The sequence below is a fragment of the Drosophila guanche genome, unplaced genomic scaffold (genome assembly GCF_900245975.1).
Source record: "Drosophila guanche unplaced genomic scaffold, DGUA_6, whole genome shotgun sequence".
In the NCBI taxonomy this organism is placed as follows: domain Eukaryota; kingdom Metazoa; phylum Arthropoda; class Insecta; order Diptera; family Drosophilidae; genus Drosophila; species Drosophila guanche.
The window spans coordinates 1,820,974-1,835,567 of record NW_022995744.1 but is presented as its reverse complement, the minus strand read 5'-3'; the positions used below and the strand labels follow the sequence as shown (position 1 = coordinate 1,835,567).

Below are 14,594 nucleotides of genomic sequence, written 5' to 3'. Positions count from 1 at the left end.
TTAGTTTTCTTTTATCTTCAAAACTGTAGATTTGGGAGGTTTTCGCCTTTTTGCGGGGGCGGAAGGGGGCGTGGCTCATTTTTTAAATACACTGGTTTCAGTGTGAGCATACAGCAGTCCGGAGCTAAAATTTGGTGGCCCTAGCTCTTATAGTCTCTGAGAACTAGCCGACAAACAAGACGGACAGACGGACAGACAGACATGGCTCTATCGACTCGGCTATTGATGCTGATCAAGAATATATATACTTTATGGGGTCGGAAACGCTTCCTTCTGTGCGTTACATACAACCGTTATTCGCACAAATACAATATACCCTATTTACTCTTTGAGTACCGGGTATAAAAAAAAGTTTGGATATGTCGAGTAGTGCAATATACGGCCTATTCCACTTGGTATATTTTTATATTTTTCGAACATTTAAGCAGAACTATTGGCTATTGTTATAATAGCTTCAAGTGTTTGGCTTTGTAGAATTGAAGAAATCTTTGCTTTTGTTTTTTAGCATTAACAGATAAGTATTCTAAATACATGTACATTTAAGAACTTAATAAACTATATATATATGTATATACAATAAACAATATCGGGGAAAGTACCAATATCCATACATTTACGTGAGATAGCCACTTGTGGCTGACGCAATGTGGAACTACTATTCCATGAGTGTTCACATCATCACGATAAGACAGTCTTCTATATAAACCAGAACAGAAACGGGTCTGCATTAAGTTCGAAATATTGACTTGAAGTGAAAGCTAGTTCGACGACTATGAGTGCCGGTGCGATATATACATCCGAGAAGCGCGGAAGCGACGATTCTGGAGACGGTAGCCAGAGCAAGCCCTTCAAAACGGTTCTCCATGCAATGCGGCTGACGGGCTCTGAGCCGTACGAAACCATATATGTGGACAGCACGGAGCCGTCCAAAGTTTTTGAGCCCGCTGCCAAGTCTCAGCTGAAAAAGGTCCAGAAAGTGCTGCAACGCGATGGCCTGAAGAACGTCGAAAAGGAGCTCCGCGAGGCAGAGGACTCGGAGAAGCGCCAACAGAATTTGGAGGAGGCGCGCAAAATTAGGATTAAAGAGAATGCCAGCTTACCATTGGCCAGACAAATAAAGATCGCTAAAGGAACGGATGCCCGTGGAGCACGCGTCAAAATCTATGGCTGGGTGCACCGACTGCGGAGGCAGGGCAAGGCGCTGATCTTCCTCACCCTAAGAGATGGCACTGGATTCCTGCAATGTGTACTTACTGATTCGCTGTGCCAGACTTACGACGCCCTGGTTTTGAGCACCGAGAGTTCTGTGGTGCTCTATGGCGTACTCTACAAGGTGCCTGCGGGGAAGATCGCACCCGGTGACCATGAGCTACGCGTGGACTACTGGGAGCTGATTGGTCTGGCTCCCGCAGGTGGGGCCGATGCCATTCTCAACGAGGAAGCTCTGCCCGACGTGCAGCTGGACAACAGGCACATAATGATTCGGGGCGAAAACACCTCCAAGGTGCTCAAGATGCGCTCTATCGTGATGCAGGCCTTTCGCGACCATTTCTTTGAGCGAGGCTACAACGAGGTAACGCCCCCAACCCTGGTTCAGACACAGGTAGAGGGCGGCTCCACTCTCTTCAAAATGCAGTTCTTCGGCGAGGAGGCCTTTCTCACCCAGAGCTCGCAGCTGTACTTGGAGACTTGCCTGCCCGCTCTGGGCGATGTCTTCACCATTGCACAGAGCTATCGGGCAGAGCAGAGTCGCACACGCCGCCACCTGGCGGAGTACACACACGTGGAGGCAGAGTGTCCATTCATAAGCTACGACGATCTGTTGGATCGCCTCGAGGACTTGGTCTGCGACGTTGTGGATCGTGTGCTGAAGTCGCCATTTGGCCACCTGGTGATGGAGCTGAACCCTGACTTCAAGGCACCGAAGAAGCCGTTCCGTCGCATGGACTACGCGGCCGCCATCGATTGGCTGAAGAATAACAACATTACCAAGGATGATGGCACCTTCTACGAGTTTGGCGAGGACATACCCGAGGCTCCCGAGCGCAAGATGACCGACACCATCAACGAGCCCATTTTACTCTGCCGCTTCCCCGTGGCCATCAAATCGTTTTACATGTCCCGCTGTCCAGAGGACCAGCGGCTGACTGAGAGTGTGGATGTTCTGCTGCCCAACGTTGGCGAGATTATCGGAGGCTCGATGAGGATTTGGGACAGCGAAGAATTGTTGAAGGGCTATGAGCGTGAGGGTATCGATCCCACACCCTACTACTGGTACACCGATCAAAGGGTCTATGGAACAATGCCTCATGGTGGTTATGGTCTTGGCCTGGAGCGCTTCCTTTGCTGGTTGCTTAACCGATATCACATTCGTGAGGTTTGTCTTTATCCACGCTTCCTCGGCAGATGCAGGCCCTAACTGCATTTCAATGAACAAATATATTTCAACATATACATATGTACTTATAGCACATGTATCCAGGAAAAATAAAGAAAACTTTTCATTATAATTTAAGCCCGATTACAAGTTTGCGGCATTAAGGCTTTTTAAGACTCAAATCTTTTACATACCCATGAAAAAGAGAAAAAAAAGAAGTAAACAACATTATAGAAAATTGAATCGTTGATCGGCTAAAAATTAAATGTTATGTCTCTACCCTTCGGTAGAGGGGGATTATTTGGCCGCCCGCCTTTACAAGGTGGAAATCGCCACGTCGACATATGTAACTTGTTAAAGTTTTACTCCAATTTCGTCGATGAACTTTTTGATTTTTGATTAATGTTTGGTACGAGCGAATTTGTTCTTTTTCGAAGAATTGATAAATATTATTATATTAAGTGGGACCGCGGAATTATCGATCAAATATACGAAATATACCCTTGCATTTTCAAAATATACTGTAAATATACCGTGAATCTTAAATTGTATTCCTCGATTTTTATGTTCTATTTGATATTACTAGCTAGTTAGGAGTGTCCGCGCTAAGACTATAATTGTATACAATTTTCCAATCAATTCTCCACAAGGGTGGGTAGTTTTCACGACTTTCATTTCTTGGGTTGTTTACAAACTAAGTTTAAAACTGAAAAGGTCAACGAATAAAAATATTATAAATCGTTACGTGAGTGGGAACGTCATTTGGCAATTTGTTGCTTATCAACAGGTAGGTAGGGATAGTAAAAACGGGCATATATTTCCAAATATTAATATTAAAATGTAATTTTCAAAACTTCTCTCAAACAAACCAATATTGAGAAACTCGATTTTCATTGGTATATTTACGGTATATATAGAACATAATGAGGTATATAATGGTATATTTCTGAGGGTCAGTGAGTTCACTGATAAAAACGCCGTCACACCGATGGCCATTTTGTTGTTTTGTGTGGAAAAATTTTCGGCATGGTTTAAATTTTGCGAATATATTCAGAGCTTAGGTGGCAAAAACGGTGTTTCACATGATAGTATCCAAGCAAACATTTGAATTGCTATAGCAAGCAGAAAGCAGACATTAACAAGATGAGTGGAGCAAATGCAAAATCATCGGCGGGGTTGGGAGGTAAGTGGCAAAAATACGTCGTTGAAATTAAAAAAATGATGAATGTAATTGAAAATATTACATAGGTGGCTTTGGTAGTCATATACCCAGTATTGAGGAAAAGAATAGGCAAATCCAGCAGGAGACCATGATGGAGAAACTGAGAGCAAAGTACCGCAACAAACCGAAAACGTATGAGGAGATCAAGAAGTCTGTGAGAATGTATTTTATTGAGAAGCACTATCCACTGGACCCGCTGTGCAAGGCAACGCTGCAGTCGGCTTTGGACAAGCTGCAGCACTATATCAAGGTAACCTCGAGGCATGGCCTTGTGGAGCGACTGGAGAGCCTGTCGCGGCAATTGGGTCTCAAGTTCATGGAAGATCAGCAGCTCCTGTTTATTTCCACGGACATGTTCTATGTGGAAATTTTGCTGGACGCTAGCGGTAATCTGTCGGACGTCAAGGTGCATCACGAGTGCAAAATAGAGCAACAATCGAACGAATTGGTAAAGTGCCTGAAGTCAGGAGACTTTGCCGACTTCACCGTCCAGCTAGAGGGTCTTTCTTCAATTTACCAACTCAATGCCGAGCCAAAGGTGAAGAAGAAGGCGTTTGTGGCCCTACAGGCCATGGAAACAGACATATACAGTCTCTACAGTCATCAGATGCAAAATCGCACGGGGGACAGCTACGAGATCATGAACAGCTCTGCCGTGGGCCTGGTTCTGCAGCGTCGTGGCGGCCATCCCATGAAGCTGACCTACTTCTGCCCCCCCATCCACCTGACGGATGGAGACTCCAAGGTGGCAAGCAGCGAGTTAAGCATTGATCAGGTGATGCACAGCAGCCACGGACTGAGTGCCACCGTCAACCTGGAAGGCTCCTCGGCCAACAAGCTTCAGATTATGCCCATTTTAAGCTTTAGTCGCGATCCGCAAACGGGCCTGGAGATGCCCACGTATGCACAGCTCAATCAGAACAACTGCATGCTGATGCCGGCCACATATGTACTGCGTCTGAACAAGCCCATGCCCGTGTGCTACGAGACCCTCAAGAGTCTAGGTCTGCCGGGCGTGGAGGGCATGACGGTCGCGGCCTCATCGCCAGTCGCCACTGTGCTCAATTTGATTGTGCAAACCGCCTCTAAGCAGGCGATAAAGAACACCCAGCGGGGCCTCTATGTCAATCTGCCCAAGGAGACGCACTGCTATTTCTTTACGGACAATCGTAAGCTGCAAGGTGCACTGATATCCTCCCTGCCCTTCACAGAGCCCGCCCAAGTGCCCAAGATAATGGCGTTTCTGAAGAAGCAGGCCCTTTTCTACACACTTCTAGCTAGCTGTGTGCGAGAACAACAGAAGCAATACAATGGTAAGTTATCTTCTTTTTCTTCTATCATGCTATGTCTCAGACGCAAATATTTTCCTTTGTGTAGACATGGATAGCACTGTGATACTAGAGGTGACGGCCGTCTCCTTCAACCAGATCACTGTGGAGCTGCAGCACCCCTATGAGGAGTCGCTGGCCACGGTAGATTTTCTGCTGGAGGATGGGCAGGCCACATGCAGCACCTATTGCCTGAATAACGAGTACGAGCTGCTCTCTCAAAAGCTAACTCGTACTGTGCGGAAGGTCCTTTCCATTCCGATGGTCATCTACAAGCTGCTTAAGTGCTGGGATGAGGAGCATCAGTGCAAGTTGCACGGTGTGATTGGTACTGGAGCGGGCGCTGGTGCGGGATCTGGATCGGGAGCTGGAACAGGAAATGGTGGCGCTGGCGGTGGAGGACTGGGGCTTTCTCATGCCCATCATTTTAACCAATTTGCCATGGAAACCGGACCCTCGGTTGATGGAAGCCTACCCAGTGGGGGCTTCACCAACATCAACAACCTAAAAATGGAAGCCAAGTCGCGCTCTCTGGCAGATGCTTTTGCGGCCTCCACATCGGCAGCGGCAGCCATTGCCGGCCTAATAAATCTAAAGCGTGAAACGGATCCTCAATCTGCCGTCGGTTCTGTGACTTCGGCGAACTCCACTGGCAGTTCAGCCTCCCTTTTGGCGGCGGCGAAGGCGAGCGATCATGAAATTGCCGACAAGTATAAAAACATTTGGAAGGATAAAACGCCGAATCTGAAGCACTGCGTCAGCATAACTCCCATTCCTGGAGACGGTAAGACAGGTGGTGTAGGAGGAGCCGGAGGAAGCAACGTTGGCGGAGGCGTTCCAACAGTGGAGGTTCAGCGCACAGGTGGCATAGAGATAATACCATTAAATGCACAGAGCCAGACCAGTGGATCGCGGGACGGGGGAAGTGCGACCTCCTCAACGGCACCCACTACCATAACCATAACTCCGATTACTGGTAAGGATCCAGCCAAGGAGTCGTCCAAAAAGAACTGCTCAGCGCCTGCCGGGGTCAGTGTTGCCACGAAGCGTCCGCACGAAAGCAGCGCCAGCGCTTCATCTTCGACAGCCGGCAGCGGAGGCAGCAGCTCGTCCACATCCTCCACCGGCAGCAGCAGCTCCTCCTCCACTGACACGCAGAAGGAGAAGAAGCGCAAGAAGAAACGGGATGATTCTCCCATGGGACCCCCGGAGAAGATATACTCCCGCCAGAACTCGCCAGCGGCTGGTGGAGATGCTTCTGCGCCCGGTGGAGTGGTAAGGAAGTTTTCCTCTCCCTCATCCTCGCCCAAAGCCGGTGGATCCGGACAGGGCCTAATGGCTGGTGTGCCCCCGGCACGTCCTAGCCCAAAGCATTCGCCCGTCTACAGCAGTCCCAAGCACAACACCGCCTCGAACAGTCCCAAATCGCCTTTTGGAACGCACTCTCCTAAGCACGGCTCCTCGGGAAAGCCAAGCATGTCCACTTTGAAGAGTGCGGCCACTGCGGGGACTAGCCTTAGTCCCAAAGGTGATAAATCGGCATCGTCCGTCTGCGTTTCTCCCTCAGCATCTGTAGGATCATCCACAGTAACTGGCGGCAATTCCAGCCTGGTGCGTTCATTTGCAAGCGTTGGAGCACCGCCACCACCACCACCAGTTCCTCCCCTGACCAGCGCAAGCAGCAGTAGCAGCAGTCAACAAAGCGGCAGCTCTGGCATTAAAAAGGACAAATCATCCTCTGCGGGTACCTCGTCGTCGTCGGTATCTTCTTCTGGCCCCTCCGTTGGTAGTGGCGGTGTCGGAAGTGTATCTTCGGCCAGTGTGGTGGCTGCCGCCGGAGTAGCTGCCGCTGTGCCGGCTCTGAAAACCTCCCAACAGCAGCAACAACAACAACAACAACAACAACAACAACAACAGCAGCAGCAGCAGCAACTGAAATCATCTGTTGCGAGCCTATCTCATCTGGCTGCTGGAGGCAGCATGGGCAGCTATGCGGGAGCTGGCGGAGCAGCAGTGGCGGCAGCAGCTGTTGCAGCGGCGGCAACGGTGGGAGCAGGAGCAGGAGCGGTTACAGGTGCTTCGGCCCTGGAACTGAGTGCTCTGCGGAAGGGCCTGGCGGGAGGCGCGGTAAGTCCGTTTTCATTATAAGAGCTCCTCCACACCCTCCCCCATCATCTACACCGGCTCCGGCTCCGCCTTCAATCCTAACTCGTAATTGGATCTTTAGCACTTGTCCTAATCAAAAGCTGACTAAATTCTTAAAATGTTCTTTAAATTAATGCAAACCTGTATCTTTATTTGTTATGATTGAGAAAAGATTTGTTATCGCTTTAGTTCTGCTGTAGTTGAAATAATTATAATTATTATTTAGTTGTTTGTGTTTGTTTTTCTTTGCTTAATCTTTGTAAATATACATACATATATACATAAAATATTATACTTTTAGTCGTCACATCTTGCATCCGTTTTAGTTTCGACTTAATCCTAAAATGTAGTACGGTTTTGGGGCTCTAACCAGCGTCAAGATCCCTCCAGCAACCCTCTAACCTCCCCTTTCCTGCACGTACGTAGATATTTTTACGAATGTGTTGAATTCTTTGTATGCCTTGTCCCGCGATTGCATGATTCTTCCACTAAAACATATAATCCTCGCCAGATTATCTTTATAGCAATTACTAGTTTTTGTGTTTAGATTGGTTTCCGATCTGGTGGCTACGTTTCAAGGACAATAATTACATTTAAAACCTCTGCCTGCACATGTGCCCTTTTCTGTTTGCATGACCTGAACTCAGTAGAAAATTGGGCTTGAAGAGACTTTCCTTCCGATTGGAAATGCGTTTCCTTCAAAGCCCATGGCTGTGGTTAAAAGCTTATTACATTTTTAAGCGAATTACTAACGGGGTCTGCTTTTCTTCCATCTCTTCTCTCCACTTTCTTCCCAAATACAAATACTCTTTCACATTTATTATCTTATATGTTTGCTTCCTCGTTTTTGATTTTTATAATTTTGTGTTTCTCCACCATGACACGCACGCACCTCCACACCCCATGCTTACTTTGTCAGGTTAGTTTGATGACGTCGACGGCAGCTTTAGCAACAGCAATCCCAGCAACAGCAGTAGCAGTGGTAACGGGAATGGGAGTGGGAGTGGCAGCAGCGTCAGCGGGAGTGGGAGCAGCGGCATCAGCGGGAGCAGCAGCAGCACCACCACCAGCAACGTTTCTACAGCAACAGCTGCAGCCGGGAATAGCGCCACCTAGTAGCTGCTTGGCCACTAGCGGGTCCAGCAGCAGCAGCGACGGAGGAGGAAGCAACATCACAAGTGGAACGTCGTCGGAATATATGGTGAAACCGAGCAGCCAGGAAGGCCTCAAGCTGACCATCAACAAGACGGGCATCAGTAAGAGCTCCAGTTCCGTCGCAAGCTCCTCAAGTGGAATGGGAAAAACGAAGGGCAGCAGTAGTGGCTCGAGTGGCGGCCCAGCAGCCTCGTCTAGTTCCTCGAGCTACGCCAAAAAGCAGCACACGGGCCTCAAGCCCGGAGTGAACAGTGGACCTGCCTCCAAGAAAGCCACCGCGTCAGCAGGCGGGTCCTCCTCCAGCAAGCATCTTTTTCAGAAGGCCAACTCGTCGGGCAACTTAAGCAACAAGCTCAGCGGATCTGCCAGTGGCGGCGGTGTACTGCTGACAAAAAGCAACAGTACCAATTCCTTCCCAGAGCACAACGCGCCCAGGCGTCGACCCAGTATGGGAGGATTAGCCAGCAGCGGCGGTTTGGCTCAGCGCAAGGGTGTCTCATCAGCAACTGGGGCTGGCTCTTCGGGAGCCGTGTCACCAGCAGCCCTCACAGGCTCCATGTCCCAGCCACCGCCTCGCTTCGATCATCACACCGACATGATGACCATTCTACAATACGCCTCACCCACTATGGCAGCCAGCATGGAGGGCTTCATCAAGGGACTGCACAACAAGTTTCAAATACCCAAGTTGTCACAGCGAGGAAGCGGTGGCAGTGGACGGAGCACGCCCAGCAGCACTGAGCAGACTTCGACAACATCTGCAGTTTCCTCGTCAGTTGCCAGTTCCAGTGGACTGTCAGATCCGGACGCGAAGCCTACAGCACCGCCTCCTCCATCGGGCAGCGATCTGCTTCTGAACCTAAGCACCACGGCGCCAATGAACACTGAAGATGGCATCGATGAGGAGCTTCTGGCCAGCCTGGCTGGCGAATAACACCTTGCGATGTTCCTATTGCTCTATGCCGCTATGCGATTGACATTTAAAGCTAAACTAACTAATGGATAACTTAAGTGGAATCCTTTGGTGACTGGGCTCAACAATTAAGCTACAGCAATCATCGTACTCGTATTTATGATTACACAAGATGCTCTCATTATATTTATATTATTCCGCACACCATATATTTATAGCATTGTACTCGTATCTCACGATCTGCATCTGCATTTCTTAAAATAGTTGGAGCTGTTTAACTAAGTTTAAATTCAGTTTCCTCCGAAAGGTTTATTTCGGATTTCCTTATTCTTAACATACGACACCACAAATTTGGTACAAAATCTCTGAGATTATCACGTGCTTTTTGTAAAACTAGGCAAGTCGAGTAAAAACATAAGTTATGTATTAGGATAAAATTCAATAGCGATGAAATATTTGTGTGGACTGATCGCTCTAAATATTATGTGAAATAAAATACAAATATAAATATTAATAATCAGTTGGAGACATAAACGAGAAGGGACGTGTGAGACGCTTCTTACGCGTCACAACTTTTATACCCGGCACTCAGTACTTCATCTGAACCTTAGCGGTTATTTGTCAAATTTTACATTTTTCTTCATCTGTCATCTACATCAACAACACTACTCTCACCAACACGCTCCTTTAGCTCGCAGCCCTTCTCTAGACCCACACACTGCAGACTCGCGGCAGAGGCAGCGCCCGCACACAAAAAAAAAAACAAATATAAGCTGCGGGACGGGGTGGGTTAAAAGTCGGCAAAGGCAAAGGCAGAGGGACGGCAGAGGCAGAGGCCGAATGAAGCAGAAGAAGAGTATGAATGAGAGAATGTGAAAAGAACAACAAAAGCTGCGGGACAGGGTGGGTTTAGCCACTGCAAATTAATTTCTTCATTGTGGCTATAAAAATGATCCAATCGGATCCCATGGTTGGTGATCTGATAGATATGGCCATTCCCTACAGAATGGCGTTTTTAGTTTTCTTTTATCTTCATTATCTTCTTCAAATTGTAGATTTGGGAGGTTTTCTCCCTTTTGCGGGGGCGGAAGGGGGCGTGGCTCATTTTTGAAATACACTGGTTTCAGTGTGAGCATACAGCAGTCCGGAGCCAAAATTTGGTGGCTCTAGCTCTTATAGTCTCTGAGAACTAGCCGACAAAAAAGACGGACGGACAGACAAACATGGCTCCATCGCCTCGGCTATTGATGCTGATCAAGAGTATATATATTTTATGGGGTCGGAAACGTTTCCTTCTGTGCGTTACATACAACCGTTATTCACACAAATAAAATATACCGTATTTACTCTTCGACTACCGGGTATAAAAATACAAGTATGTGTATTTATTGGTAAGCACAGACTGAGTTTCCATGACGGTAATCTCTGCCGATTAAACTAAGCGACGAAATTGGAATGAATGTAAATAAGTTCATCTTGTATGTTGGGAAACGAAAAAAGGTTGTACTAGTACTCTTTTTCAGTTGCATAACAGTTTATTATAACAGATCTGTTCGGAGCAGCAGCATTAACATAATTATTAAGATCAGCTCGCCTTGCTTATATTTATACTCTCTTATAATAATATGTTATTGTCCCGCTCATCGCTCCCTCTTACAGTGCATAGAAGCGCACGCATATGTATGCACCCTCCGTACTGCTTATATTTCAGTGCCTTGACCTTTTCTTGCGCAGTCCAATTAATTCTTTATTTTCTATGTCCAACTCGAACCCGCTATTTTTTATAAACGAGATCTAAATCATTGTACATTGTAACACACCGAATAATAAACGAAAATAATAACAACTAAATACGGAGAATAATTATCGTAAAAGTGCAGTCAGAGTTGCCGAAAAAGCTCGACAGCTTCCAACAAGATCAATAGCAACAAAGACATTCGATTATGTATGTTATTAATGAATATCCTTCCTTCCTTCATGCCACCCAAGTGCGTCGAGCTGCCAATTTTTAATTGTCTCTACACGTCAGAGAACGTAAAGTAGACAATCAAAATATACTGCTACGCTACGCCTTCAGATAAACGATGCGGTTTACCATCATGTCGAAGGCAGCTAGACGGAAACACATTCATTGGGGAGCTTGGCAGCATTGGAAGCATGTGTTCGTGGTATCCTGCTCTTCCGTAGAGCTCCGGTCGTACACACATCTAACTTGATTTCGGTGGAAGCGTAACGGTTACCGTTAGCGTTTCGCTTTTATTTCCGGTCCCTGGTAGCGGAAGACAATTCAGAAATTTAATAACTGCCAGCAGAAGCCGCTTCACTTGAAATTCAATTATTACTCGCTTGCACAGGGGCTCCGCAGAGGATAGACACTAGTACATCAGTACATATACACATGTGTGTAAATACTCGTACATACGAATCTGTCCTTTACTCCTTGTTATTCTATGTACCATATCCAATCTGAGAATCTGGAGTCGAATCGAGCGGTCTTGGGAGGAAATAGTTATAATTTTTGTTATTTGAAGCAACCGAAATTATGGCTGGACAGATTCTACAGATTTTGATTCCGATCAGTTAGTATATTAATTATTTGCTTCTTGATTTAACGAGGTATCGATGGCATCGATTTCATGTGGACTTTATTGATTTAGCTCAATTGGATTGACATTCGGGCTCTTGAGCTTCCTGAATGGGGAAAACACAGAGCCACATTAACAATTTAATGAACCCCCATGAAGTCGCTTGCTACTTGATTGTGCCTGTGGCTTGCCTCATGTCTTGCTCTGATTGGATCCAGTTAATGTTTTATCTCTTGTTCCAAGTTGCAGCTGTAACGATTTCGCATAAGAACGCGCTCTGCCACTACCACTGCCACAGGTACAAGGCTGAGACTCTTGCCATTATTGCATGAACAAAAGCAAACCCCATTTACATAGAATAGCTTGAGGTTATCGGATCCATCTCCTTCCTCTAGCCACAAAAGAGCGCCTGCAGCACTTTTAATATGCAAAGCTGGAAACATCCGGATGGAACATCGCCCACCCACTCCTCCCACAACCGAGTATGTACTGCCAACTTTGATTTTAGGATAAACAGGGCTAGACGAGAGAAAACCCCAACATTTTTATGCACAACACTTTTGCTCATTCACTTGGTGCCTGCCTGCAGCTCGGCATCCAAGCTGCACCTCTTCTAACTCCTCCAGTTAACTTGAATGTTGACTCGGCTAACGTTGGCCTAGGGGCGGCTTACAAAACAGATCATAAAAGGTCGGGCGACAAAGTTAAAGCTGATTATGCGAGTATATTTAAATTACACCGTCAAATGCAAGTGTTGGATAAGCAATGGGCTTGGCTAACAAAGATGAGATGAAACTAGTTTCCAAGAGACTGTGAACCAGTTTTGCCTCTATGCTCCTTAACCTACTTAAATAAATATCTTTCCAAAGCACCACAGGTCTTGCCCTAAGCCTTCGTAAACCTCTGAGAAATACATAAACTTACTTGCCCTATCGGACCAAAGCTGCAGGTAAGCGACATTTCCATCCGCATCGCCATTAGCAGATGCGACAAATGCGTTTGGAATGCAATTCAATATTCCTTTCCCCCCCCTCCAAGTCCATGGCTTTGGGTCGGGTGCTCTCACTTCTGTTATTTTTGGATTGTTGGCCTTAATTTACCAAAAACGTTTTTCCAGCAATTTACTGCAGGTCGCTGCGACATTTCACTTGGCATGGCTTAATTTCCAATTGACACTGGGATATTGGCGGTGGATTAGTTTCGCAAATCGATTCCCGTCGAACAGCTGGAGGCGGAACAACCTAGAGCTGCCACAGCCAGGCCATTAGCAAATATATTAAAATCTGTTTGCTCTGAGCTTGAGTAAAATTACGATTACAGGGGTAGTTGAAATGCGAACGGGAACAATAAATGCTTCTAAAAGGTATGCTTAGGTAAGGAAAATCACTTAAAGGAATTAGTACAAGAATCTATTTAATATATAAGAACTGTTGATCAGAACATATATCAGAACATTCACGAGAACATATATGTACATAGATGCATGCACTCAATTATCAACATGATTTGCCAGAGAGGGAATCATGTCCTTTCAAAAACTAAATGTTAAAAGTTTCACAGGAGAAAGGACAAACCACGTGCCAGGGGCTTTAATGAAAATTGTTTGTTTGCTTGGCCTTTTCGGGCAGGTGAAAAGTAATTGAACTTGTTGCCAAACTTTGTCCATCGGCCGACCTACAGCTGTTGTCTCAAATAATCTGCCTTCCACACTGGCTGTCTTGGCTGTTGGCACACGCTACGTTTGCGCTTTGATGGATGATATGATTTGTTTTATTGCCTCGTCCTTCCTACCGTACACCACTCCAGCGTCGCCGCAGACCACCAGTCTAGTTTTCAACATTTTTGAGAAAACTTTTTTGGAGCAAGTTTTCGTTTTTGTCGACTCTATCCTGTCTTCCTTCCTACTGGCATTATATTTTGAGTAGCTGGTGGTTTGGTCTGTTTGTCCAGTTGGCCGAAAATTATTTGAACTCGACTTCCCGCCCCACTGGAATCCCGTCGATTAATCTTTGAGACCTGTGTGTCTGTATGCAAGTGTGTGCTTGGGATTTGTCTTTGTGTTGGGCTGCTCTGTTTGTTTGCAGTTGGAAAATAAGTGAATGTACATACATACATATGTATATATGTTTTTATCTGCGAGCACCTTACAAGTTTTTATAGTTTGCTTTGATAATGTGTCGGGAAACTATTTTGTTGGTCGTGCTGTTGGCTTGCTTTTCGATTTTGATTTTCGCCTCTGGCTATGTTTTATGCGTGTGGGCGTGGCAGGTCTGTGGTTTGCAAGAGCTGAGTAATCTGGGGATCGACTGACCTTTCAAAGCGGTGTGGAGTCGACAGAAAGGGTTTCGGGGGTGGAAAATTTGAATAAACTGTAGCCGCCAGACACACCAAAGCTCGCAAATGTATGTCGTTCGCCACATCTGGCAATTTAGTGAATTCCAATGCCACACAAGCACCTTCTTCTGTGACTTTGCTTGACTATCACGTAGAGAGTAAGGAGTAAGTGATTAGGGCTTTCATCGCCTGTATTTGTTTGCAGATGTGCCAAGTTTAAGGGCCCAAAGCGCGGTTGCGTTGTGGGGTTGCGTATTGTAATCCAAACTCGCCCACAAACAGAGAACTTGCCTTGCCTGACTAGCCGTCCTGGTCCTTGCCAAACATGCTGCTGGCAGGCAAGCGTGTAACTGCAATTTCCGATTGGTGCAACCGGAATTTCGTGGGGGCCGTGTGGGATCGGAACGACTCACTGACTGGTTCACTAACAGACAGGTGGGGTGGACTAAAGGACTACAAAAATCTAGCGAGCAAATTCTCTTTAATAAGTACATATCTACGTTTATTTTAAACGAAATCTAGACTTTTTCGATGT

The 14,594-nt window shown here is 46.4% G+C and overlaps 2 protein-coding genes across 6 annotated transcripts; both read left to right on the top strand.

Annotated features, from left to right (window-relative positions):
• The first annotated feature begins 728 nt into the window (after nucleotides 1-728).
• Nucleotides 729-2,437, top strand: LOC117579668 (asparagine--tRNA ligase, cytoplasmic-like). Its single transcript, XM_034265649.1, has one exon. It carries the CDS (start codon nucleotides 773-775, stop codon nucleotides 2,417-2,419), a length of 1,647 nt encoding a protein of 548 aa, XP_034121540.1. The 5' UTR covers nucleotides 729-772; the 3' UTR covers nucleotides 2,420-2,437.
• Nucleotides 2,438-3,349: 912 nt separating this feature from the next.
• On the top strand, nucleotides 3,350-9,396 carry LOC117579148 (mediator of RNA polymerase II transcription subunit 1). 5 transcript variants are annotated; one of them, XM_034264904.1, is made up of 5 exons: nucleotides 3,350-3,560; nucleotides 3,626-4,912; nucleotides 4,977-7,054; nucleotides 7,997-8,051; nucleotides 8,122-9,396. In XM_034264904.1, exons 1-5 carry the CDS (start codon nucleotides 3,521-3,523, stop codon nucleotides 9,159-9,161), a joined length of 4,500 nt encoding a protein of 1,499 aa, XP_034120795.1. In that variant the 5' UTR covers nucleotides 3,350-3,520; the 3' UTR covers nucleotides 9,162-9,396. The 5 variants fall into 5 exon arrangements, with proteins under 5 accessions (XP_034120795.1, XP_034120794.1, XP_034120797.1 ...); XM_034264906.1 differs by having other exon boundaries at nucleotides 3,351-3,560; nucleotides 7,992-8,051; nucleotides 8,122-8,319; XM_034264903.1 differs by having other exon boundaries at nucleotides 7,992-9,396.
• The last annotated feature ends 5,198 nt before the right edge of the window (nucleotides 9,397-14,594 follow it).

Excerpts from the sequence above, each read along its gene's own strand:
- LOC117579668 (XM_034265649.1), top strand. The coding sequence starts at position 773 with ATGAGTGCCGGTGCGATATATACATCCGAGAAGCGCGGAAGCGACGAT.
- LOC117579148 (XM_034264903.1), top strand. The coding sequence starts at position 3,521 with ATGAGTGGAGCAAATGCAAAATCATCGGCGGGGTTGGGAG. Across the intron at positions 4,913-4,976 it reads ACAACAGAAGCAATACAATG|ACATGGATAGCACTGTGATA; the intron begins GTAAGTTATCTT and ends TCCTTTGTGTAG. Across the intron at positions 7,055-7,991 it reads AGGGCCTGGCGGGAGGCGCG|GTTAGTTTGATGACGTCGAC; the intron begins GTAAGTCCGTTT and ends TTACTTTGTCAG.